Source organism: Solea solea, chromosome 2 (assembly GCF_958295425.1).
Source record: "Solea solea chromosome 2, fSolSol10.1, whole genome shotgun sequence".
NCBI classification, from domain to species: Eukaryota; Metazoa; Chordata; class Actinopteri; order Pleuronectiformes; family Soleidae; genus Solea; species Solea solea.
In genome coordinates, this window is record NC_081135.1 from 38701456 (window position 1) to 38728588 (window position 27133).

Below are 27133 nucleotides of genomic sequence, written 5' to 3' on the forward strand. Positions count from 1 at the left end.
ATGTACGCTGAGGTCATGTTCGGCTCCGTGAATGGATGAGTCTGTCTGACAGGGCAGAAGAAGAAGAAGAAAGGGAGAAGGGGGAGGTGGTGGGCGGGGCTAATTGCAGGTTGTATGGTGATACAGTTGACGAGGAATGTGTTTGAAAATCAAAGCGTCGTGGGCGACATGAGTGAAGCAGTGAAGTCATTCAGAGCAGGTCTCAAATTTAAAACAATTACTGGCAGCTCTGGACGATGCGCTCAGGGGGTGGAGTGACCACAATGACCACTGTGTGGCGCTGAAGAGAGACCGCCAATCATTGAAGTCAGAGTACAGAGCTGTGGTAGCCTCTGGCAGGAAAACTACCTACAAACCTCTACAGACGTACTCCGTATACTCGACCAGAGACTCTGCGGGCGACATTGTGGGATGTGGCCCCCTAGCAAGCCGTGACGGTACTGCAGGTGGGGTGTGAAAAGTTCTGTAATAAAGTTTTAAATTGCTGTAACAAATGTCCGATATATTTTAATCAAAATTGCTTCATACTTCATTCTACTGCTACTACTAAACGTCCGGGTTTACATTGTCTTTCAATCACATTCACGATCTTGTCGCCTCAGGAAGGAGATCATCCAATACTGAAAATGCATGTTCTGCCAATATAACGCAAAACGTGACAATGGGTCTACATCTGCTGCTGTTCCTTCACCGTGCAGCTCCAAGTTTCCTGAAAACTGTCTGGAGAAGTAACACTACGTTAAAAGACGTACAAGACAAAACTTACCGAGTTTACTGCAGAAGTGTTCTGGAAATGAGTTCAAAAAGTCCACAGGGGGGCGACCGAGGTTCTTCAGTGGAGCCTTAATCTGCGAATCCAAGCAAACATTTATACTAAATTTGAAGAATTTCCCTCGAGATCTACCACAGTTGTTTTCACACGATTGAGTCTCAGTGAATTTTGTTCCAAATTTAAAAAGATACCATTGAGGCGTTGATGAGATATTTACAAGAATAAGTCATACGGAAATATAATCAGAAAAAATGGTGGCACTGGGATTTCCTGCTTCCTGTTTCTGAGCAACATTATGATTTTTCCTTCAATGAGTCACAAAAACAAACCAAAGGTCCTGAAAACTGACCCTTGAATGAAGGATTAACATCACGTCAATGTAATTCATCAGGTTTATTTGTAGAAATGTTGTCATCGCATCATTGTCATATTTTAAATACACGTCAGTCATTATTCTCGTGGTTGAAACCACACCCAGAGATGAAGCCGCGACAAAAATAAAATTTGGGAAAGTCCCGATAAACATCACTAACTGATGATGTGGCTTCAAACCAAAAAACATCTCAACATCATCATCAGATGTTGTTGGAGACAGGCTAACAGGCTAACAGGCTAACAGAAAACATTTTGACGGATTCCCACAGAGACGGCCGAGGTTCATAGAACTGCGACATAAAAAAATTTAAAAATCCTAGCGAGAAGACAGGCAAATTATTTTATGGATAACTTTGCAAATCATGGACTCAGACTGGATTTACCCACTTACCCTTCCTGTGACAACACCGCCATCTTAAGTCCGGAGATTTCACCCACTCAGTCCGTTTGAAATTTTTCTACATTTTTTGAGAAAAAAAGGGGATTTTTTTTTTCTTCCATCACGTTTGCATGAAACAAGAATTAAGTGATAAAACAATTAACTGCAGATGAATCTTTTCTTTTCTACTAAACACATAACATGTGACATTTATAACGGGAGTCTGTCATTATTTATTTTTTGGCTAACTTGGTGACAATAATATTTGGCCTCGATGACAATAATTTCACTAAAATGAGACAGACGTAATCTGCAGAGATTAAGAGCACATGAAAAAGCTTTATTGTCACATCGAGCTTCAACAGGAACAAATCCAGAGTTTCAAAGCTGTGAATGTGTAAACGATTCAGCGACGACGCCACGACGACGACAACAAGCCACTCTTTATATAACTTACGTAATTTATTATTAATTATCTTCATATTTGGCAGGATTTTACAACGAAGCGGGAAAAATACAGACGTGACTGGAGCTGAAGTTCATCTCCGTTTAGTTTTCTTTCTTTTTTTTTTAAATCTTAAGTTTTTGAGCGCATGGTCAGAGAAAGTAACACTGGGAACAAAAAGCAACAGCAGCAAAAACACATTTACAAACCAGTCGACTCCAAACATTCAGCGTTTTCACGAAGCACAAAATATCGCTTTACTGCAGTAACTGTGGGAAACAGAGGAATGTCCAGAAAAAACAAGAAAACCTGGGAAACTCCTGAGAGAGAGCGAGTAATACACTGTGATGCTCTCTCTCTCTCTCCCTCTCTGTTTTAATACATTCCTTTAATGTAAAACAAAAATACTTCACAGAAACTGCTTTAATTTGACAGCAGGGGGCGCACGTGGTGACGCAACAGACATTTTCAACTTTTCCTGAAAATGGTTGAACAAACTTTAAAATAAACTCACGCTGTAACAAACATTTTAATTTAAATAAATTCAAATTAAATTTAAAAAGTTACGTGTAATTGGTAAAATTCGAGTGATTGACCTAAAATTATTGGTTATTGTTGAATTTTTTTTAATAAAACCTTTATGTAAGAGATCGCAAAAGTGGCTGTGGACATTTTTCTGGACGTCTGTTGCAGCTGCTAATTATTTCAAACTTAATTTATAAATTCTGTGAAATTGTCAAAAAATCTCTGATTGGACTGAAATAATTTTTGTTAAACTAATACTATATGTTAATCCAGCAATTTTCATCTTTTTTTGTGAAAACGCAAAGCCAACTGAGAAAGTCTTCGATATTTATTTAAATGGTTTAAATTGTTTTAGATTTCTCAAAACTTTAGGAAAAATAAAAAAAAATCCAAATTTTCCAAAAAAATGAATTGTCAAAAATCTTCCAAAAAATTAATTTCTGAAAAAATTTCAAAAAATTAAGGAAAATGTAATCTTTGAAAATTTCCCAAAAATTTGATATTTTGGAAAATATTTGGAGATATTGAAAGAAACATCCAAAAAGAAATGGAGTTCAAACTTAATTAACTTGTGTAATTTTTTTGAGTTTGTCCAACAATTCTCTTTTTTGCAGTGTATAAAAAATATAACACTTTTACATTGAGCTTAAATCAGAATCTCCCACAACTCTTTATCCAATCAGGAGCTGGTAAATGAATGCTCCGCCCCCTCATTAAACCTGAGGCGATGTAGAACGCTAACGGCAGCAACAAACAGGAAGTTTGCAAAAAATACGACATCACTGACGGCAGCGTTTTTACTTTAAATAACAGATTTTATGATGAATTCATTAATTTTTTGTGTAAACAAATCAAACACTTTAGGATTAAATGAAAGATTTGGCAACGTCGCAGTTTAGCAGGTGAACATTAGCAACGACATGGAGTTCAGTAGAAGAAGAAGTTATTTTACAGTTTCACTAAAATACGGAAAGAAAAACTTCATTTTCAGGTCCCTTATTTAAAATAAACAATATAAAACAATAAATACAAAAAAATCAAAAATGTGCCCAGGCAATTTTCTTTAAGGAGGGGGCGGAGTCTGTAGAGCAGATTAAGATTAGCAGATGTTTGTGGAGAATCACAGGCTGATACTTTACGTTGATATTTTACAGTTTTACACTAAAATACCGGGGAAAAAAGGAGCATTACGTCATTTTCAGGTCCCTTATTTAAAAGGAAAAAAAAAACAAGAAATACAACTCATGTGTCCCACTGATTTTTCTTTAAATAAGGCTGAAAATGATATTTCAGATTACATGAAGATTTGGCAGCGTCGCAGATCTTTGATACTTTAAGTATTACAAGTTGTTATTTTACAGTGTTTTACACGTAAATATGGAGAAAAAAATTCAGGTCAATTATTTAAAGGAAAAACTCAATTTAAATACAGATAAATGTGTCCCAGTCATTTTTCTCAAAGGAGGGGGCGGAGCCTGTGGAGCATACGGTCAGGGCTGAAAAAATGTTATCGTGAGGGGAAAAAAGTGCAGCTCAGCAAGTTTCTGCTAGTGTGTGTGTGTGTGTGTGTGTGTGTACGCGGGTTCTGGTGAGTAACCAGGGCGTGTGTGTGTGTGAGTGTGTGTGCGTGTGTGTGTAGGTGCAGACTGAGACGAGGTGTCTTTAATTACTTAAAGATCCGTGATCTGCGTCACTGGATCTTCCCACTGATGTGAATCTGGACCACGAAAACACACACACAAGGAGGAAGAAGAGGAGCAGGAGGAAGTTTGGCAACACGAAGCCTTCGTCACGGCTTTCAGCAGCTTTTCATTTCATATTTGATTAAATTCTCTACCTTCAAGGAAGGAGGAAACAGAGCTTTTTTTTATATATATGATAAAACACGTTCAGAATGGTCAGATATGCGAGTTTGGCAAGCAATTTTAAAAAAATAAAAGTAAAGTAATACTACTTTACGGACTCATGTGAAGAGAAGAAATCGCATTCGATGTGCAAAGGCCTTTTTTTTCAATCCAAATGTAACAGAAAAAAATCCAAACCAAAGGAGATTTAAAAACAAACTCATTTAGCGTTTTGAAAATCTGTGAGAGAAGGTTTTTCATAAGCTCGGGTTTGTAGTTTGTTTTATCTTTATTATCCGAGGGGAAAGCGGGAGTTCACATTAAACTCACTTTTCTGTCATGATCCCGTCTTTAAAGAAATAATCTCTTTGTCTTTCTCTCGTCAAACACACGTGAAACCTCAAACCTCCTCTGGAGCCTCTGCTCAGAAACCTGAGACCCTGTGTCAGTAAAACAAAACCACGCCCGGCCTGAGCTGGACCTGGACCTGGACCTGGTCCAGCTCCGTCTCCTCTGACCCCGCAGTGCGAGTGCATTAATACAATAACTGATGAAAACACTGTGTGACTGTATTTTGGATTCTCTTCTGATAATAAGCGGGTGTGGTGTGTGTGTGTGTGTGTGTGTGTGTGTGTGTGTGTGTGTGTGTGGAAACACCATCGCAGAGGTGAGTCGTGGGTGTGGTGACATCATCACAGCAGCAGCAGCAGCAGCAGCAGCAGCAGCAGCAGCATCGTCGGGGATTCCCTAACAGAAAACACATTCTCTCTCTCTCTCTCTCTGTCTGTCTGGAACACATGGGCTGGGTCTCTCTCTCTCTCTCTCTCTCCCCCTCTCTCCCCCTCTCTTCTCTCTCTCTGCGGGTCGAGTGTGTGACGGCAGCGAGGTGTGAGGCCTTGAAATCAAAAGCCATGGAGTGGGCGTGAGGAGACAGCTCGTTCACTGTGAGGCAGGAGACTGATAAATAACACGACCGCAGAGGTGGGAAGAGAATCCTCCTGATTAGTCACAGCATGCAGAGGAAAACACACACACACACACACATTCATGAGAGTGCGATGCTTATCGCCGACTCGTACGGTGCTGCCCTCTACAGGACGTGGAGGTTTCTGTAAAAGCCCTGTGAAGAACAGAGGAGGAAAGCTAGGCGTGATCCAGGAGCCACTGGAAGAGCGGCGGCGGCGGCGCTAACGATGGCGGCGGCGGCAGCGCCTCGTCTCTGGCCTGTGATTGGCCGTGTGCGTGGCTCTCCTCGCAGTAGCGCAGCAGCATGTGCAGCAGCTCCCCGACCCTCCACCTCTTCTCCTGAAGCCTCTGGATGACGACAGGAAGCTGAAAAAGCATCAAAATATCAAAATAAATGAATGAATAAATCACTTCATCAGCTGCATAAACATTTTTTTGGCCTTTTACTAAAGATAAATGTGTTTATGATATATAATAATATATAATTACCACTTTTCAAAACAAGAAAAGTTAGTAGTGCACACACAATGGAAAAGATAAAACATGCCGTCAAGATAAAACTGTAAAACTTACTAAATAAGAAACAACAAAACAAAATAGCAGGTTTTTTAGGAGTGATTTAAAAGACGACAGATGTGTTTATAACATGTTAAATGTCGTGATTCTTAAACATCGGCAGCAAAGACAGTCAGAGACGAGTTCTGTTGTTAAAGTTGGAAGGTCATGTCATGTCTCTGTTATTATACTGTAACAATAATCTTATATTTCTGTCAAATCTTGTTCAAAACACTTCATTATCATAAAAGGACGATCCTCATCTTTCAGCTACTGTTCCTAATAAACTGGTTATTGACTGCAGAGACAACACGACGTGTTTTTAATCTGCTCTGAAAGCAACATCACATAAATATGTGCGCATTAATATTCAATAACGGGTATTTATTGTGATTAAATTAGAAACATGAGTAACTAAAGACAAACGGGAAAGTAAACGGTTTACAAACAAAAGTGAAATAAAAAGGTATTAAGAGTTGGAATAGATGAAAATAACACTGCAACAATGAATTATTAAAATGATTCAGTTAAACTGCAATTAATATATTCAAATAAAGGGGTTAAATGATTTCTTTCACAATTTCTAAAATGTTCTTTTCTACAGTAAATATTCAAATATTTGCTGTTTGTGGACACATTAAATGACATTTTATGGACCAAAACAATAGATTTATCATAATTTGCCACTATAATAATCAGGAATTGATCAATTTAAACGAAAAATAAAGAGAATTTGTGCCTAAATAAAACAAACGGTTAAAGTTGCCAAAAGTGACGAGAACAAAGGAATATTTGACGATTCTACTCTGAAAAAATCAGATAAAGACGTCAGAAGGTGGTGAACAAAGTTTGCCTGGTTGTTTTTGTTTCACCTGTTTGTAACCATGGCAACAGCAACAACAGTGGAAACCATGACACCACAACAGAGACCACCAGTGTTGACAATAAACACCAACAACATCACAGAGAGGGAAAGTCAGCTTTAATGTGTGTGTGCGTCACCTGCTGCAGCTCTCTGTCAGGACTCAGCTGCACGTGTGTGTGTGTGTCTCTGTATGTGTGCGTGTGTATGTGTGTGTCTCTGTATGTGTGCGTCTGTGTGTGTGTCTCTGTATGTGTGCGTGTGTATGTGTGTGTCTCTGTATGTGTGCGTCTGTGTGTGTGTCTCTGTATGTGTGTGTATGTGTGCGTCTCTGTGTGTGTGTGTGTGTGTGTGTGTGTGCGTGCGTCACCTGCTGCAGCTCTCTGTCAGGACTCAGCTGCACGTGTGTGACGTCGGCCATGGACGCCGCCAGCCACTGCAGCATGCTCCTGAGCTGAGGGTCAAAGGTCACGGGCCTGGCGTCCGAGTTGGCGACGAGCAGTGCGGCGGGGGCGGCGGCGCGGGGAGCGGCGAGCACCTGAGTCCGGTCCACACACAGAGTCCCTGCGGACGCAGACATGTGCTCATCACATGACTCATCATCATCATCATCATTATCATCAGGAACAGGCCTCTCTGATCCTGGTCCGGTCTCCCACGCTCCCACAGCTGGACACATCGGACCAGGAGGCCCCTCCCACCCACTCACCACACACACACATGCATGCATGAAGGGTGACTGTGGAGGCATGAATGAGTGGCTGAACGTGGGGGTGGAGGGAAAAACCCCGGCTACAACTCACTCACTCACACACAGACACACACACACCCAGACGCACACGTATTTCAAAATTAAGCACAAATGTTTCTGAGACGTCAGCGAGAGGAAAGAAAAACACATCAGCGCTCGACGTGTTTGTCGTCGTCAAAGTGTGACGTTAGCAAAACAAAGGCAGCGTCATTTAAACCCAAACACAGACAAGGTGACATCACAGACACGGTGACATCACAGACACAGTGACGCCCTAATTTGCGGGGCATCTATTACCACAAGGTGGCAGCAGCAGCAGCAGCAGCAGTGAGTGGAATTCACAAGCTATTGCAGAAGTGATTACATTTACGAGGTTTCTTGAATGCACTTTTTTGCTGGAAACACCCATCTCTACGATTGATGAGTTGTTTGGTGATAAATTGTCAGAAAAGACAAAATACTACTCATCAAATGTTCAAAAACTTATATTAAGAATACGATATATTAAGTAATAACGATAATCCATACTCTCACCAAATTTACAGTGTCCAATTCACCGAATTCCCAAATCTTTTGTACTTTTTTTTGACTGTGGGAAAACCAGAGAACCCAGAGAACCTGGAGAAAACCCACGCACACATGGGAGAACATGCTAACTCGGGTTAGTATTACATCTTTAACTATAAACAAAAAGGTTAAATATTCTCACCACTGGACTCCTCTTTGACCTCCGTCTCCTTGTCGTCTGTGTTGTCACTGTTGGATGAAAAGAAAATAATTAAACACGAGTGAGAAAACGCTGCGTGAACACACGACGACAAACCAAAACCCAGAGTCATCTCAGACACAGCGAGGGAAGGACGGGATTATAAAAGTTCCTCTGTGTTTCTGGTCTGTTACGACACAGCCACGAGGATTATTGTGATAGTGGTTGTGGTTGTTGTTGTTGTTGTCGCCTCTCGCTGTGTTTGTGAAGGCGACGATGAAAAAGCATCATGCAGCACAGCAACTACAACACAAGCATCTACAACTATGGACACTTAAACCCACCAGTGTGTTTGCCACAGTGATCAGACAAATCATTAGAAAACTGGATTATTTTTACTTAATAATGTTGTTTAAATATGACGTTGCTACATTACTTTTATTGAAAATACTGTTTAAAATAAGGCTGAAGCAAGTCATCAATGACTCAATTCATTTGGATACTCGATTGATCACTTTGACTGTTCTTTTTTAAAGAATTAAAACCAGTTTGTGTGATTTTTCAGCTTCTTAAATGTGAATATTTGCTGGTTTCTTTGCTCCATAAAACAAAGAAATCATTCAAATGGAATCATTTTCGGTTTGTGGACAAAATTCAGACATTGAGAACATCATCATTTCCAGGTTTTTGGGGAAACTCAACATTCAAGAACTGATCGATTATTCCGCTTACACAACAAATGGTTTTATCTATGATTATGTTCATAAAAACGAATCTTTGACGACTCCAGCACCGTTATTGCAGAGGAGATTACATTTACGAGGTTTCTTGAATGCATTTCTGGCATTTTGGTGCATAAATTGTGAAAACTGTGAAAATATTCACTCGTCAAATGTCCCAAAATGTAAAAAGGTCCAGTTTATTTTCATAGAGAAAATAAACCACAAAATGTTCACGATTATAACTAAAAAAATAGTAACTAATGCACCAATCAATGACCTAAATCATTTGCAATTCTGTACAATTGATTTGATTTATATATTCTTTATTTTATTATATATTCATTATATTTGTATCAATTTCTTTAAAATGTTTTTTTGCTTGTGGAATTTTAAATTTGCACAAGTCAAATGTCACGTTTTGTCCGGAACTGTAAAAATATTCCGTTTCCTTTCATAGAGAAAAGAAATAAAAAGAAAAATTAAAAGAAACACTCATTGTTGAACCAGTCAATTACTAAAATAAGTTGCAGTTAAATGAATAGGTGATTAATCAATGAACTGCTGCTGCTCTGTCTCGAATTTCACGTCAAATAAAACACAAAACTTTGGTTGTTTGTACATTTTGCTTTATATATTCTCTATTTTTAGTGTTTAATCATTCTAGTTGTGAATAGCTGATTAATTTTATACATATATGATTTATTTTTGGGGGTTTTAAGTTGTTAGAAGAAACTTATTTTGCAACGTTTTGCATCAACTCTGAGCCCAGATGACACTGGACCATTATTTCTGCAGATATTCTCAACTTCAATTCTAGTTTTTGGAGTTTTCTTTTAAGCTGGGGGCGTGCGCGTTGATGAACGTGTTGATTGACAGCACTGCTTTGTTGTTAGCGTGGACACGCAGCAGCACGTATGAGAGGCTGACACACAGGAAAACATCCTGACGGCAGATTTAAACGTGTTTGTCTGAGAAAGAACGACGCGGGGAACGAGTGGTGAAAACTGCTGGTGGGTTTAAAACTGTGGAACAGCATCTGTGCAGAGAAACACCTGCAAACTGATAATCACATGCCACGTCAGGAAACTGGTCGTTCCTAGTATGAGACAAAGCATCGGTCAACAGGAAATCACGTTTATACCGTGAAGATAAAAGTCTGCGTCCAATTTTTAAAAGTTTAAGTGATGATAGTAGATGTTTATTTGTTTTTTTGTCCCATTCTAGGCGAAACCAGCTCTTATTTTGAAGTGTTAGCCGTGTCTTCGTTCGAGCCGCAGACCAACCTGTCAGAGGGGGAGAAGGACATGTGCTCCTCACCCGCCTCCCCCTCCAGGCCCAGACTGCTCCAGCTACTGCTGTTCCCATTGCTGCTGGAGAGAGAAGGCAGGTGAGACACCTGCGTCAGGGACAAGACACGCTTTCACATGTCCTCCGTGAACGTACATGTGACTGGGGATTATTACACAGTAAAATCAAAAAAAACTTCACATAGATTTGTAACTATTGTGGTTTCAAGGTTCAAAAAGGCCATTGGATTTCAGATTAAGTGCCTTTAAAATGACTGAAACTGTGATTGAGGGTAAAAAAAATCATTACACTACTATTTTACAAGTTACTGAACAGTGTAACCAAACTTTCCTGCTAATCCTCACAAAGCTGTCAATTTCATCCAGAATTCAGAGCTTTTATTATTAAATATGAACCGATTCAGAGAAGTGGAGTGGAATTCACAAGTTATTGCAGAAGTGATTACATTTACGAGGTTTCTTGAATGCACTTTTTTTCAACTAGAAATACCCATCCCTACTATTTATTAGTTGGTGCATAATTTGTCGGAAAACTGAAAATATTTCACTCATCAAATTTAATAAAGGGAGTCATTTTTGCTTTATATATTCTTTATTATTCAAAAAGAGATTGGAGTTCCTTTAAACTGAAAAAATATGAACTGATTCAAATAGATTCTGAATCAGAATTTGATGATTGACTGACACATTAACTGATCATTAAAAAAAAGAGAGACTTTGAGAGTAAATGAACATAAAAAGGCATAATTTTAAAGTAAAAATAATGATTTTGAATATGTTTCCATCTGCATGGTAATATCTACTTAACCACAGCTGGAAGGTGTTGGGGGAAGACCTTGAAAGTGCTTGAGAAGTGCTTGAATTTGAAGTTGGATAAGGTGTATGAACCCTGCAGCTGCTGGTCCTGTCAGAACTCATGTTGTTTACAGAATATCATGAGAACGATATTGTACTAACGTCACTCGTGTTGGGCCTGGAGCAACTTTACAGATGATTTATACAGTTTTATATGTGAACATGTGGAAAAACCTGCCATCTCCTCTTCCTCCTCCTTGTCCTCCTTGTCCTCGTCCTCCTCCTCAACTGACATTTAAAGGATTATTTCAAAGCCACAAAATCATCGTCATCAATCGAAGCTTAGCTCACTGAAGCGATGTGACACTTGTGGTCATTATTGCAAATTGTCCTGATCTCAGCCGCTCCGTCACTGGTCACTAAGCAACAAAATTTGAATTTACGCAAAAAAAAGAATGGAAACCACGTAATAATTATTTAAAATAATACAAAAATTCACATGAGGGAATGAAAGTGTTTGGCAAAGGTTTTTTTTTTTTTTTTTTTTAAATGTGGTCGCATGAAGTCATGACTCGCTGAGAACTCAAATGAGACAGGAGGACACCAAAGAGACAAACACCACCATTTAACCACTTAACAGAAGACACAGCTAATAAAATCTACTCTAGATTAAGTCAATGATATCGACAGAACATGTTCACGTTCATGTTTATCTCACTGTTAGACAGACTTTTCCAACAGGAAACTCAAGCTTGTAAACCACTATTGTGCTTTCAAAGTTTGAACGCACAATAGTTACAAATCCATGTAAAGAAATAGTGATTTTACGCCGTTAAATCACTATTTCATTCCTTTTCAAGCACCTTTCGAACCTTGGACTCCAAGCACTTTCAAGGATGTCAATCGCCTGTGTGAACCCTGTGGCTTCATGTAATCAGTCATCATTAAGAACCTGCACAGTCAAGAAGGGTTTGTGATTTCTAAAAATACCTCCTCCATTAATGAGGAATGAGGTCAAGCCCAGCTCACGTACCGTGGTTTTAACAGGACGACGCTGACACCGTTCATTAACTCAATCATCCTTTCTCTCTTGTTTATTATTATTATCATTATTGTGTCATAAACCCTTTGAAGGCCCGTTTTCCCCTCCGTTCTTCCATGTGTGGAGTCTAATGAATGACACATGCTGGACTCTGCTCTTGTAGAAACAGAGCCTGAAGTGAAGAGAGCGCTCACACAGACACACCTTTAGAAAATATTATCATACATTAACTGGGTCCTGCCGGGGATGGAATAGCTGTGAACTCAGCTGTGTTCTCTCAGTATCTTGGGAAAGAATCTGAACATGTTGTCAGTTTTGCTTCCATAGAGACACAAACGTGAACGGCTGAATTCCCACAGACTGAGAGCGACGGCGGCCGTGAACGCTCATGCTCTCGTTTCACTCTACAAAAATCAGTTCTGTCACAACTACGACCCCGGGACCTCGTGCTTGTGGTGCGTTACACAAACTTGGCCCCGCATCCTCTAACACGGCCGCGCGTTACACGTTAAAACATTTGCACCAATCTGGCAGTTTCTGGCAGAGACGATTTTCTCTGCTCAGCGCTGACCTCGGGAAAACTCCGATCTAAAGTCAAACCACGGGAGAGTCCTGCCACGGAGACGCACACAGGCAGCAGCAGCGCACACAGGCAGCAGCAGCGCACACGGACACACAAGTCACCATATTATCGTGGGGCCCAGGGCACGGGCAAAGAAAAGAAGGGGCCCACACTTTCCCCGGGGCACCCCTGCACAAATCATCAACTGTTTTTAAAAAAGCTGTGACATAAATAAAGTTGTTATTAAATCAAACCTTCCTACTTTCATTGTTGTGATTCTATTTTTTTGTGTGTTTTTATCATGAACATTGTGAACTATGTTGGTAAAAGGTTATAAATATGTTATTAAATGAATCTGAAAACATACTTTTATTGTTGGATTTTAACTCACTTATGTTATGTTTGGTTCTGCTCGTGTTTTTTATTCTTTTATTCATGAAGCTCTATAAACACAATTATTATTGTTATTATTAGACTCCCACGTCACTGTGACACTGTATGACAATAACAGCTGTAACTGCGCCCTCTAGTGGACGTACTGCTTCACAACGATGAAGGCTGCATGAGGACACATGGAGCTTTAAACACAGCATTAAAGGCACAGTAAACAGGATTTTCTCTGTGTTTTCTGGTCAATAATGTAAAGAATAAGATTTGAGGTTGTGAGTGAGTAAAGGTGCAGTTCGTGTACCTGTCACTGAGGTGGAGGAAGCTGCTGTTGTCGTCCTCAAAGCTCAGGTTGGACCAGCTGCCCAGACTGTCGTCTCCTACACTGAGCTGCTGAGACACCGTCGACTCAGTGACTTCTCTCCCTGAACAACTAAACACACACAGACACACAACACACACACACACACACACACACACATACACACAGAGGGGAAAAACAATGAAGGAAGTTAATAAAAAAAACTTCCTTCATTGCAAAAACAAAGATTCTGCACCAAGTTTGTCTGGAATCTCAGCTTCTTAAATGTGAATATTTTCTGTTTTCTTTGATCCAAATACTAAAGAATCCAGAAGAACTGAAAATGTTTGGTTTGTAGATAAAATAAAACTTGTATGGATTTACATTTTTCACCATTTTGTAAGATTTCATGGACCAAACAACTGAAAGATTAGTCTTTGACACTTTATTTTTCTAGTTCATGTGTTTAACCGTTTAAGCTTTTTCTGCCGTGTGATTTCAGCTCATTAAAAGAACTTTTGTTTGTCTAAATAACATTATATGGACTTATGAGCATGAAATGAGAAGAACATATCAACTTATATTTCTATCACTAATTTTCATTTTAAAATATTCCTCTATTATCTTTAACTATTTTGAATAGTTAAATAATAATAAATAATCATTTTATTTTTCGTACTCATTTCCATAACTACGTGATTCGTTTGTTAATCGTCTTAACACATTTTTAACAATGAGCTGATAAATGTATAATTTTCATCACTTATTTTCATAAACAGGAGATTTTCTCATTTACTTGAATAATCCATAATTTTTGTCACTTATATTTCCTAAAAATAGATTTTTATTTCCGATTAATCTTTGATAAAAAATAATTGTTAATTTCAGAATAACTTGCGTTATCTCTGCGTGTGTTCACCTGATGATGGCGCTCTGACAGACGTTGGACATGGCCGACGTCATGATCTCAGCAGTCAGGCTCTCGGCGTAGCTGGTCCCGTCGTGGCCGATGCCGCTGTCGGCGTTGAGACTGGTGTTGCTCAGCTCACGCTTTGCCGTCTCCATCGCCGTGGAGACCATGTCCTCGGCGAACGCCACCCTGTGGTCCAGGTCGATGTGGATCTTGGGAATGTCCAGGCTGGGAATCCTGTGGCTCCGGCTCGTCTTACAGTCCGACCCTCGTCTCCTCCAGTGTGTTGTGGGCGGATGGTGCCGGCCGTGTTTGCTGCAGTACAGACACTCCTGAGCCAGACAGTAACAGCAGGTCCTCTCGCCCGCAGCCTGACCGGTGGGTGGGGCCTCTGTCAGCCTCTGCGTGTGGGAGTGTCTGTCATGACCTTGCATCCTGTGATGCTCCCGCGACGGACGACTGACTGACGCCAGGCTCATCTTCAAAGTGTCGTCCACTATTTTCCTGGCGTAGTGCTCGACAACCTGCATCGCTCTGCTGCTGCGGCCTCCGTCGTACAGGTTCCCTGTGCTGTGGTAACGCCTGCTCTTACCGTCCTTGGACAACAGGGGGCAGGAGAAGGAGTTCCTGATGAGGTTCTCCGTCATGTCTTCAAGTTTGGATTTCTTATAGAGGCAGGAGTCGGTGAGGGACTTGGGCAGGCGCGCGGTGGGGAGGTGGAGCTTGCGCGTGACATCGCAGGTGATGTTGTACGCCAACGATTCGGCAAAGTTGACCAGATCTGTGTAGTCCCTCTGACTCTGCTCCTCAGAGTCACTGCAGCAGCACCGAGTGTCCTCACCTGAGGGACAGACCACTGTCTCTGCTCTGTCCCGGGGGGACGAGACCTCACTACCTGAAGCTTTCCATTCATCTGGCAGCGACTTGGACGAGTGAAAGCGGTTGCTCGAGGATCTCTGCCTGATCTTGCGACTAGCATGAGCCAAACCTAGTTTTATGGAGCGGTAGGCCAAGCGGCTCGCGTACTGGTCCAGGACCAGCTCCCTACTTCCTCCTTCCTTCTTCAGGACTCTGATGAGGTAGCCAGCATATTCGTCTGTCACGCTCTCACAACTGGGATACTCTGAGGACATGCCAGAGCTGGAGCTGGTGAAAGCACTGGGTGCGGAGGCCGGAGGAGGACGGAACATGGAGGCTATGATGTCACTGGACCACTGCTCGGCCAGCCTGCCCACTCTCCAGTCCCTGTTCTGGTGGTGGTGCAAACATTCAGAGCTGTATCTGTCCAAGCTCCTTCTACGGTGAACTCTGTGGTAAGGACACTGCTGGCCTGAGCTCACCATCCTCTTCACGTCGTTGATGACTTCCCCCGCCACCTCGCCGGCATACACCCACAGAGTGTTCAGGGTCTGCTCCGAGAACTGAGCCACGCTGTCCCTCCTCCGCACGCCGCTGCCACCGCTCGCCTCTCCCTCCTCCTCTGCCACTCCCAGGGTGTCCATCTCTGTTGCCATGGAGACAATGTGGCAAGCCAGGCGCTCGGCATAGTGGAGAGCTTCCTTGTTGGACATTCTGTGACGGGATATAAGGTTGGGTTCGTGCCGGCCGCTCCTGGTCTCTGAAGATCTGTTGGTGACACGCTCCTCTTCTGCCGGCTCCTCCTCCTCCTCCTCCTCCTCCTCGTTGCCATCGGCCTCCTCGGAGAGAGACCTCATGAGTTTGAGCATGAACTCGTCCTTGTCCTCTTCAGGGGTGATGTCTTTGGGTCCTGGACCGGGCTCTGGCTGGTAGTGAGGGGTGGAAGGTGGAGTAGCAGGGGAGAACTCCTTGGCCAGTTTGCTCTTCAGCTTCTTGGAGAACTGTTTGATCTGTTTCTCCTTGGAAATCTCACTGGGCTGCTGTGGGGTGGACGGAGGAGTTCCAGGAGTGCCACCAGACTTCTGACCGGGACTTGGACTCGAATCATCCACGGGAGCGGAAATCCCGCTGTCCGGCACATGTAGAGTGTGCATGGTCAAAGGATGAGCCATGACTCTCCCCGTAACATAGCGAAGATCTCCGTGCCTCAAAGGGGAATCTGGAGTGTCAATACTTGGTAAGTCCTGTTTGCATGAAGAGCCACTCCTGGTTCCGACTGCCTTAGTGAAGAAGTCAGTGCAGTCCTCGAAACTCTTCTTCATCTTAGACGTGGTTATGAGCTCACAAGCCTCGGTTACGATCAAATCCACCATGTTTCCAGAGAAGTTCTGGAACGCAGACTTCCTGTGAGAAGGGCCTAATCCGGCTCCTGGGGTCTGAGTTCCATGACTGTAAAGGTGAGTTTGTGTCGAGGTCGCGGTGTCAGAGGAAGACACGGTTATTCTTCTGGGGCTAGCGTGTGGAGTATTGCATGAAGTGGTTGTTTGCTGACAGGTTTCCTCAGAATCTGGGAGGTGGGAGAGGGCGTGGCCAGCCTGGGGTACAGGAATACAGCTGGCCATACCTGAGACAGTGAAGAGGGCTTTCTTCACTGTGCAGGTAGGATCTTCTCCCGAGGGCCCGGGAACTCCTCCAGCAGAGGTGCAACTCAAAACCTGCTGGTTGGTAAAGGTACTGCAGGTGTGAGTGCTGGAGTTCTCGGCACTGACGTAACAGATGTTGTCCAAAGACACGCTGATAGCTGCTTGGCTAGTGAAGGCAACATCAGCCTGAGAGAGTTCTATGAAGGCTTCCTGGATGACTGACTCCGATAAATCTGAAGCATACGAAGAAACCACTTCCTCCTCCTCCTCTTCCTCCTCTTCCTGCCCGTGACCGAAGGACCAGTCACTCGGGGTAAGAGGGGTTGAAGGGTGGGAAAACTGACACACCTCCATGATGCCTTCAAACACAAGCTCTTCAGCCAGGTCAGCAGCAAACTGCGAGACTGTGCTGTGGAAAATTTGCTTTTTCACCGTCAGGAAGTCTTTCAGGGCCCCGGACACGGCCTCTCCGACCAGGAACCCCGCCAATCCACTGATGGCTCGCTCCTTCAGCACATAAGCCCGGCGCATGCCGATCTCATGGAAGGCCATTTGGAACACGGACGAGGTGAGCCTTGCGGCCAAGTGACACAAGGTGGTGGTGCAGGACGAGACGCCCTTCTGAAGGTCTCGCAAAGCACTGCCCAGACTCATCTCCACCAGGTCAGTGGCAAACCTCTGAATGCCATCCTTCAGAGACTGGGACTTCTTCTGCAGCTTGTCCACCGTCACAGTCTCCTGTATTTCCGAGAGCTTCATCAGGTAGCCGGAAGGGTTCTGGAATTCTTTGTGGCAGACGCAGCTGAGGTTCTTGTTGTCGGTGATGTCGACCGCAGACTGGTAGCCGCACACAGATCCCAGGATTTCTCTGGAAAGATTGCTGGCGAAGTCCGAGTAGGTCTTATAGAGCGAGCATAGATCCTGGGGTTTCCTGAGCTCGGAGTCGTCCTGTCCGTCCTCGTCCGTCTTCCAAAAGTATTCCAGAGGTCCGTTAGAGTCCACCAGGGGGCTGAAGGCAGAGGAGCTGACGGGACTGAAGAGTGGGCCACCGTTTTCCTCACCCGGAGTCTGCACCAGTCTTGGGGAGTCGGGCATCTCGGAGTGGAGTGAGTAAGGCGAGCCGGGTTTCAGTGGAGTGGGTTTTTTCACATTGGCTGGGAGTGTGCGCTGGTCAAAGCGGTGAGGGTTCATACCCTTGGTGGAGCAGCCCCTGGAAACATACTTGGATGTCGAGATGCTGGTGCTGGACTCTGCAAACTTCTTCTGACTGCTTGGGGAACTGGTGGAGTCCAGAGGCAGAGCCAGAGTGCAGCTCTCAGAGCTCAGCTCGTCCAGGTCGTCAAACTGGTCAAAACTGTCAAAGAACTCGCTGACTTCAGAGTCCGAGTCTTCAACTCGCTCCCTGGGTCCACCGGGCACCTGGGGGATGTCCAGCTTGGCCAGCAGGCTCTTCTGGTAGCCCACCTCGTCCAGGAAGATGATCGGACTGGGGCTGGAGCAGTCCGAGTCTTCTGACTCGCTGACGTGAATCTGAGGAGAAGGCAGACGAGCTCCGGGACTGCAGTACGTCCACTGGGACTCCACACCCGACGACCTCTGCACTGTGACGGACACCTCTGGAGCCGGATGATGTTTGGACGAATACTTCTTGGAGGAGGAGCCTATGATAACACGGTCGCCCGATAATTCTTTTTTCCTCTTGTGGGCGGGGACTGTCTGTGAGGCCACGTCGCGCCGCTTATACTGATGATAGGAGGCTGCAGCTGTGAGAGAGAGAGAGAGACGAGTGGTGAGAGGACAAGTGAAGAAAAGACCTAGACTGTGTTATTGTACACGAGAACTATTTCGTTCTATTTTTAGAACGATAAAGACATTTTAATGTTTGGGATACACATTTTCCACAGTTTTCTATAAATGATAAATCACAACAAAATGAACGTGATATAAATTGAACTTAAATAGTAAGAACTCCATTGTTCTGTGTTCAAAAGAATAAAGAAGTGTTTCATCTGACACTTATCAGGCTCCTCCCCTTCTTTAATTATTATTTATGCAATCTTAAATGTTAAATAATCATTTAGCCATTCTATGTGTTTTTACTAAATTGTCCCAGTTTCCCTTTAGCTGGTTTATATTTTAGATCTTAAGTCATTTTTGATGACGTGTTGTTTGTATTAATACTTCTATCTTGAAGAAGAAATAATAATGAATCATTCATTTCTCATTACTTGTCTCCTGTAACAAAGTTGGTTAAAAAAGTGCTATTTTTACTTTACATTAGAGGATGTTTTTTATTCACTGAACCAAACTGACCACATCCTGGAGCTTGTTTCTATTTTTCTCTCAGTGGTAACAACATTTTTGTCATGAATCCTCGGTTTCTGTACAAGTTTTTTTTAATGTTTTTTTGACCTTGAGTTTAATTATTTCTGATTTTGCTCTATAGACTTTCCTTGTTTCACTTTTTACTTTCCTCCCTTGCTTTTTTACTTTCTATTTCAATTTATCGGTTACTATTGTTACATTTGAAATCATCTTTTACCCCATTTTGTTGGTATATTACAGTGTTTTATTCCTGGTTTGTCTTCCCTGATTATGTTTTCTGCTCAGTTCCCGAGGTTTTCATGTGTTTTAAGGTATTTTTCTATGCATGTTTTTATTTCTAATTTCTCCTTTTTCTTTTGATTAAAGACCCTTAAGTTAATTTTCCTACCTGCGTACACTTCTGGATTAAGTTACAGTTTATTTTCATCTTTGTACAAAATTTAAATCTTCATCAATTTGATAGGATAACGATTGAATTTGTGTTTTAATGGTCAGATGCTGCACGTACAGGGACCTGCGTCTCCCGCGTCGTCCTCCTCCAGGTGCTCCAGGGCCGTGACAAAGTCGTCTTCGATGGACGACACCGACTGGTTGGTGTCGTCCTCCTCCGGCTGACTGGCCTCGGCCGAGCCCCTCTGCAGGGCCTGGAGCTCGCCGGCGTAGCGGACGCCCGCCACGTAGCAGCCGAGGAGGCCGAGCAGCGACGCCACGCTGGCCTGAGGGTGGAGGCCGGAGCCGGGATTATGTCTCAGCACACACACGGCCTTCAGCCAGCACTGAGAGCAGAAACAAGGGAAAAAAAAGAGTTTTATTTTCACACACAGACGGAGACGAAATATGTAAATGTGTCCTTCAGAGAAAAGCTGATTACAAATTACACAGAATTCACATGGAAACTTATTCTAATCCCAGTCCTTCGGGAAGCTGTGGGAGACAGACGTGGACTGTTATGTCTGTGCTCTGACTCTGAGTTGATATGTAACATGTGCAGAATACAGAATGACTTTAAAGAGAGGAGCAGGAGGAGCAGGAGGAGGAGGAGGGAGGGAGGAGGTGGTGGGAGGTCTAACTGTCTGACATGGATGATTAAAACCACAGAGGCTGTGTGAACACAAACACTGCACACGGCACCAGAGCTGCGACCGTGGGCTGAGAAAACAACTTCTGTTTTGTTTTTTCTTGTCTGCAACCTGCGTTTCTTCAACAGCGTGAGAAAGGCTGGCAACGACCTCGCAGTGGGAAAAAGTGCAATAACAACGACGACAGCGACGACGACGACGACTCAGTCGTGTTCAATATTCAGATTGAAACAGTTTTCCTGTGTACGCAAGAGGAGCACGGCCACACGTGGAAAAAACCAAGTAAAAACAGACGCAATTCTGAGAATAAAGTCAGAATTAAGTTATATTTGCGACTCTTTTTCTGTAACTTGTCAGAATTGCGACTTTTCTGTAACTTGTCAGAATTGCGACTTTTCTTTGTGACATTTCAGAATTGCGACTTTTAAAGTCAGAATTGCGACTTTTTTCTTTGTGACATTTCAGAATTGCGACTTTTAAAGTCAGAATTGCGACTTTTTTCTTTGTGATATTTTAGAATTGCGACTTTTCTTTGTGACATTTCGGAATTGCAACTTTTTTCTTTGTGACTTTTCAGAATTGCGACTTTTGAAGTCAGAATAGCGACTTTTTTCTTTGTGATATTTTAGAATTGCGACTTTAAGTCAAATTGTGACTTTATTCTTTTAGACTTTTCAGAATTGCAACTGTTAAAGTCAGAATTGTGACTTTTTTATTTGTGACTTTTCAGAATTGCAACTTTTAAAGTCAGAATTGCAACTTTTTTCTGTAACTTGTCAGAATTGCGACTTCTATAGTCAGAATTGTGATTTTTCTTGCCTTACAATTCTGAGATTTAAAAAATAACTTTATGTGGTTCTCTTCAGTTCCGGTGTAAATAAACAACAGGAGTCTATTTTTGTTATTAAAATATTATGTATCTCATGGAATTAAAAGAATTGTCCTTATTGAAGGAACGTGTATATGTTAGTACAGATGCTGCTTATTTACAGACAGAAAAACGACTTTCTGTTCTCACTTCCTCTTTCCTCCCTGCCTTCATGTTCCCTTTATTTTAATCTTTATCAGGGCTCCAGAGTGCGACCATTTTAGTCGCATATGCGACCAAAAATTTTAAGAGTGCACCTAAGGATTTTTCGAGGACGCACCGGTGCATCTAAAAAATATAAATGTACTTTGCAAGCACATCATCTCTCTGTGTTCTCCTGTGACTCAACTGACAATCATGGTAGATAATTATCTTGGTCTAAACCAATAAGAGACAGAGTTTGGGCGGAACTTTGCCTTAGATTGGCTGTGGTCACTGCTCTCCGTTGAGTGTATTTAAAATTTGCGAGCGGCAAAACATAAAAAAAAAAATACGAGCGGCGCAGCGACCTGAGCACCACGGCAGCGGAAGGGAAAAGAGACAAAACGAGGCTAAATGAAGAGGGGCAGAAGTATTGAAAGTTTTTTCACTAAACAATCTAAGCCGACAACCAACCCTACTGCCATTCCCTCGGTTCCTGCTGAGATGCCAAGCCCCGGTCCTTCGGCGGCATTAGACGTGGAACCAGAGGAGACAACCGAGTCAGAGAAAGAGCCCCGCCCTGAGACTCAGAGTAAGAAGCTGAAAACGTATTCTTTCAGGCAGGACTGGTTGAAACAGTTTCCCTGGTTACGGTACGATAAAGGACGTAATATAATGCACTGTGTATACTGTCATGAGTGCGGTCAGAGTATGGCCGGTAATAGTGCATTTGTAAGCGGGTCAACAACGTTTCGTATCGAAACTTTAAAAAAACACAGCATGTCCAAAAAACACACTACATGCCGGGACCGGTGTATGGAGAAAGTTGGCCCTCTCCCAGCTGCATTTCAGCGGCAGGCAGCAGCAATCAGGTCCTCTGAGGAATCAGAAATGTTTGATCGAAATAGTCAATTTCAGTTCAGTGTAGCACTTTAAGCACAAGCACTGTTTTATTTGGGAATGTTTTATTGTGCTTAATGTTTTATTTTGCAATTTCAGCTCAGTGAAACACTTGAAACACCTTATTTTTCTTATGTCAATGTCCCTCAAATAAAGACAAGGATTTCTCAATATCTTAATCTTGTTTGAAAATCATTCACGTTATATTAAAGTTATGGAGCCAGAAAGGTCTCCTTATGGCGTTAAAATTCGAGTGCACCTAAATTTTGTGCCAGTGCACCTAAAAAAAAAAGTAAGGCGCACTAGTGCAACCAATTCAAAAAGTTAGTCTGGAGCCCTGTTTATTTAACTCCTCCGTCACCTTGTGTACCTGAGGCCCAGAGTCTTTGTGCTCCACCAGCCGGCGAGAGTCTTTGAGCAGAAGAACCTCGTCATTCTTGAGGCCGTGGACGTGGAGCGACCTGAGGAGATCACACAGACTTCCTGGCAGTGACGTCAGAGCCTGAGGATCAAAGAAGACGACGATGAGGAGACGAGGTTCAGTTGTAGGTCGTTTTTGATACAAAATCTACCAAGAACTCAAAGAAAGGCTTCATCAGGCTTCATTCTCCTTCATTAAAGGAATTCATCACCTGTGAATCACTTCAGCTCTCAAAGTTGATGACATAAGAATTTAGATGTATTCATTTAGGATTATTTATGTCCAGGAGCAGTGAAGTGCTATTTTTAACTTTACGTGAGTTCCACATCCTGGACCGTGTGATGTTACTCGCTGTGTCTGAGTGAGAGGGTGAGAGAGTGAGAGGGTGAGAAAACTCACCTGCTGGGTGACGTCTTCTCCTTCACACTGACCAGGCAGACACACAAAATGAATCTGGAAGATGATGGGAACACAGATGCTGGTTAGGACATATTTAAGTGTGTGTGTGTGTGTGTGAGACAGAGAGAGACAGACAGACAGACAGAGAGCAGAGAGAGAGACAAACCTCTGTCAGTCTTGTGGCGTCTCTGCTCGGCAGCTCCAGGCTGATGCTGCACAGCTCCTTCTTATTCCTGAAGAGGTTCTTCAGACTCTGTGTCCCACTGTCACGCACAGTCTGAAAACACACAACACGGTTACACACACACACACACATGGTTACACACACACACACACGGTTACACACACGGTTACACACACACACACACGGTCTCCATCTCTCTTCTCCGCGCAGACAAACCTCTTTCCGCACCGAGGCCCTGGTCCTGATGGGGACTCCTCTGATTCGAGCACAGGCGTCCATGACATCAGCGAGCTGCACCGGACCTGGACCTGGACCTGGACCCTGACCTGGACACGACAAGACAAAGACAGAAGACAATTGTTTATTTCTTTTCTTTAATCTCTCTCTTAGCACAGGCGGATCAGTCATTTTTAGACTTTCTCTTTTATGTCGTGATAATTCCCATTTCCATCGTCTACATGGTGTCATGAGTGATATAATGTCCATCATGTCCATCATCCACCACACGGTCTCCATCAGTGATAGAACCTGGTACCTGATTGACCTGGATTCAGAGACAACACTGCTGAAAGCCAACGACTGCGAGTCGTTCACATCCACATCTATGATTCAGTTTCACCCAAAACAACTGCTTCACAAGTCACTCGTTTGTGTGTTTGTGGGGATCAGTGGCTTTGAAATGACTCGGCACAAATGTCGTTCACAGCTTCATACGTTCATAAATGGTCTTAAATGACTGTATCAGAATAAAAACAGTAAATACTCGAGTGGTATGGTCCCACCCCGACTGAAAAGGATTAATTGTTCAGTCCTAATTGTGAGTTTAAAAATTCATCATCATCATCATCAGATGACGGAGCAGTGACAGTATCACAAAGTGATCAGTCAGCGTCTGCTGTACATCCCAGCAGGATGTCACGGTCGGTGGCTCCACCACAGAGAATTCACTTCATATTTGTGTTGAGATTCACGTGCAGACTGAGCCTTGGTCTCATCGCGGCGGTGTGAAAAACAACACGCCGGCGACGATAAGCTGTGTAAATAACCACCGTACGGCCTTTGATCTTCTCTGAACACACAGACCTGCGTCAAAGATCACACGTCAGACACTCACTCAGTGATCAGCATGAGAAGAAAGACCAGGAGGCTCAATATTTACAGTGTCCCAGAGAAACCCAATACTCCACTTTGAGGTTGGGTCCAAAGCAGCTGTTTGAGTCCAGATGAAGGCAGGTGGTCCGATTGATCAGCCCCGTCCTGAGAACCAGAACCAGGGGTTCATGAGTTCATGATGCCACCGACTTCCTCTGCTGATCCACCTCCTGGATTCTCACAGCTGCCTTGGCCTCAACCACGCAGGAAGAAGGTGGTTCTGGAACTGCTGACGTGGGCAAAAAGGTTTTTGTTCCAAAAGAGATTTACAATTCCATCATTTACACGGCGACAACATGAAATGATCAGACTGTGATCAAGTCTTTGACATGAGCAGAGGAAGAAGAAGCAGCCGTGTTTCCACTGAGTGGAACGGTCCGGTTTGGTCCAGTGTGGTAGGAATCGTAGCAAAATAATATTATATTATAATATTATTCTAAAAACACTAAAATATGACTAAATCTAAACTAAATCAGATTGAACACTGACTCTTTGGCAGCGTCCCCTCAGGGTCCCAGAGTCAAACAGTAGAACTGAAGCACAGGCGACATCGTGATACGATACACGATACTTTGTGTTTCTATTCTCATAAAACGTTTGACAAACTGTGTGTGTCGTCCATTGTTGTGTTGTTTTGTTGTCTGTGGAGCCTGACACACAACAAAGCCTGAGCCAGGAGGAAACACAGCACACGCGGCTCACTTTCCTCCAGGTCTTTTTGTGAAGAGGCTAAAATCCCTTTCTTACTTGCAGCCATGTTTTCACCCCGACTCATTACTTCACAAAAACTGGACTTGTAAAAAGCGTTCTGCATTCCAACAGCGCCTCTGCAGCGCCTCCTTGTGCGACAGCTGTGATCAACATAAAAGTCACATTCATCTCTACACGTCGTGTTGTAGAGACTGAAGCATGAGGAATGTGACAGAGCGTCGCACACTCAGCAGACGGATCGTTTTCAGAAGGAAGAAAACCACCTGTGTAGTCTGACTGCTGCTGCTGATGATGATGATGATAGACGGATAAACAACAAGTGAAGGAGAAGAAGGAGAAGAAGGAGAAGAAGAGTCTGGGAGAACATGAGGAGAATCTCACAGCTGCCTGTAAACACCAGCCTCTGATGACTTTACAGTCAGGTGCTGTCGAGTGAATGTAGATTATTAACTATTGAAACACAAAAATCACTTTTTTAAATATCATTCTAGAAGAATATTTGGTTTAATTGACAAGAAAGTGTTTTGGTTACGGCTGGAGGAGATCCTTATTACACTTTCACTAATACATTAATGAACGGACGGCTAATTCACAAGAATTACGACAGGGATATGATCCGCGATATCAGAGGGGACGGTAATTTCTACTTACTTAACATATTTAAAAGAATGACTGTGTGATATTTGTGCAGATCTGTGAGAAACACAGACGTGTATAGATCAACTGAAATGGTATTTTGACACATATTTTGGCTTGTTACATAAATATTGTGCCCTCTGCGATTTGAAAATTGCCCCAGAACACAACGCGTTCAGGCAGAATTCAGCGAGAGCCGGAGAGGAAGTCAAACACCTTTCTTTTCAGAATAAAAGCCCCCGTGTTGACACCATATATCATAACGGGTTCAGCTCGTAGTACGTCTACGACGCGCGACTGGACGTCCTGCTGAGTCCGAAAACACATTTACTGGCCATGTACGAACATCTGACTCCGCCTCCACAGGTGGCGCTCTATCTCTGTATAAGCTAGTGTTTACTGAATCAGTTTCCTGTCGACCTTTACGTCACAGAAAACAAACTGTGGTTCTGTATGTTTCTAAATACAATTACTATAAAATATGACTACTACTGCTTTACCGTTTACATACCGTGTATGTGTGTGTGTGTGTGTGTGTGTGTGTAGGGGGGGCTTTAGGGCCCTTCCAGTTACATTTTACGCCTATGCTCGCCTTACATACACACACACAAACGTCATATTCTACATCTCCGTAAATAACGTTATTTCACGTGTTTGCGTTAAAAGCGTAAACACAGATGAGTGAGGGCGGTGGGGCTGGTACCCGCCGCATTGGCGGTGGACGCGGCAGCGGCCGCATCAGCGGCAGGACGCGGCAGGAGGCCACGGAGCTGCCGCTCACAGTGGATGCTGATGTCAACATCAGCGCGCGCACACACACACACACACACACGCGCAGAGTGGGCAAACCGCCTCACAACACGCAGAGACACCCACTCCCACGCCTGAGTGACACACTCCGTGACACTCACCCGCCCCGTGAGCTCCCTGTCAGACTGTCAAACACGGAGCTGACGCCAGAACCAGGCCAGAACCAGGCCAGAACCAGGCCGCGGTCTGTCTGTCTCCCCCTGTGACGTCACCTTATTGTCGTTAGCTAGCAACCACCTAGCCGAGCTAGCTAACGCCGTCGCGAGCGCGTATTTCCACACACAGCAGACAACAGTTACGTGTTAGCTCACGGCTAACGTGTGTGTGTGTGTGTGTGTGTGTGTGGCTCTGTTTGTCTTTTTTAAAATATTAACATTATTGTCATTTATGGAGAAAAACAAGCGTAGCTCACCGCTCAGTGTCCGACTCCAGCAGCGCTGATGGTGGCCGCCGCTGTCTTTAATGCGCCGCCCGTGGACGAACCGTCGCTGCGGGTCGGCTCGAGCCACTCGTCGTTAACCGAACACCCGAGCGAAGAGAAGCACGCATGCGCAACAGCGACTGAGCGGCCAGTTATATTTGTAATAATATCATCATTTAAATTCATTCATTTCAGACACAAAAACACCCACAGGGTCGCCCTGGGTTTGGATTCAGCGGGGATTGAATCATGTTCGAATCTCGAATCTGACTCGAACTCTGTGGTTCGCGTTCGTCCGCGCGCTGCCCACGAGAACAGGAGAGGCGCAGGCATCTCCAATCACACGCCGACATTAAGGATCAGTGTCGCACTCACACTG

General features: G+C 43.4%; 1 protein-coding gene across 4 annotated transcripts; it reads right to left on the reverse strand.

Moving 5' to 3' along the window:
- Positions 1–1845: 1845 nt before the first annotated feature.
- On the reverse strand, positions 1846–26882 carry akap11 (A kinase (PRKA) anchor protein 11). Of its 4 annotated transcripts, none has more exons than XM_058612355.1 (12): positions 26746–26882; positions 23241–23350; positions 23007–23117; positions 22841–22894; positions 22391–22522; positions 19541–19808; positions 14216–18470; positions 13300–13428; positions 10186–10272; positions 8184–8230; positions 7094–7287; positions 1846–5672 (listed from the first exon to the last, which is right to left on the reverse strand). In XM_058612355.1, the coding sequence occupies exons 2-12, from the start codon at positions 23301–23303 to the stop codon at positions 5484–5486; spliced, it is 5529 nt and encodes a 1842-aa protein (XP_058468338.1). In that variant the 5' UTR covers positions 23304–23350; positions 26746–26882; the 3' UTR covers positions 1846–5483. The 4 variants fall into 4 exon arrangements, with proteins under 4 accessions (XP_058468338.1, XP_058468337.1, XP_058468336.1 ...); XM_058612354.1 differs by having other exon boundaries at positions 10186–10269; positions 22382–22522; XM_058612353.1 differs by having other exon boundaries at positions 22382–22522.
- Between the last annotated feature and the right edge of the window lie 251 nt (positions 26883–27133).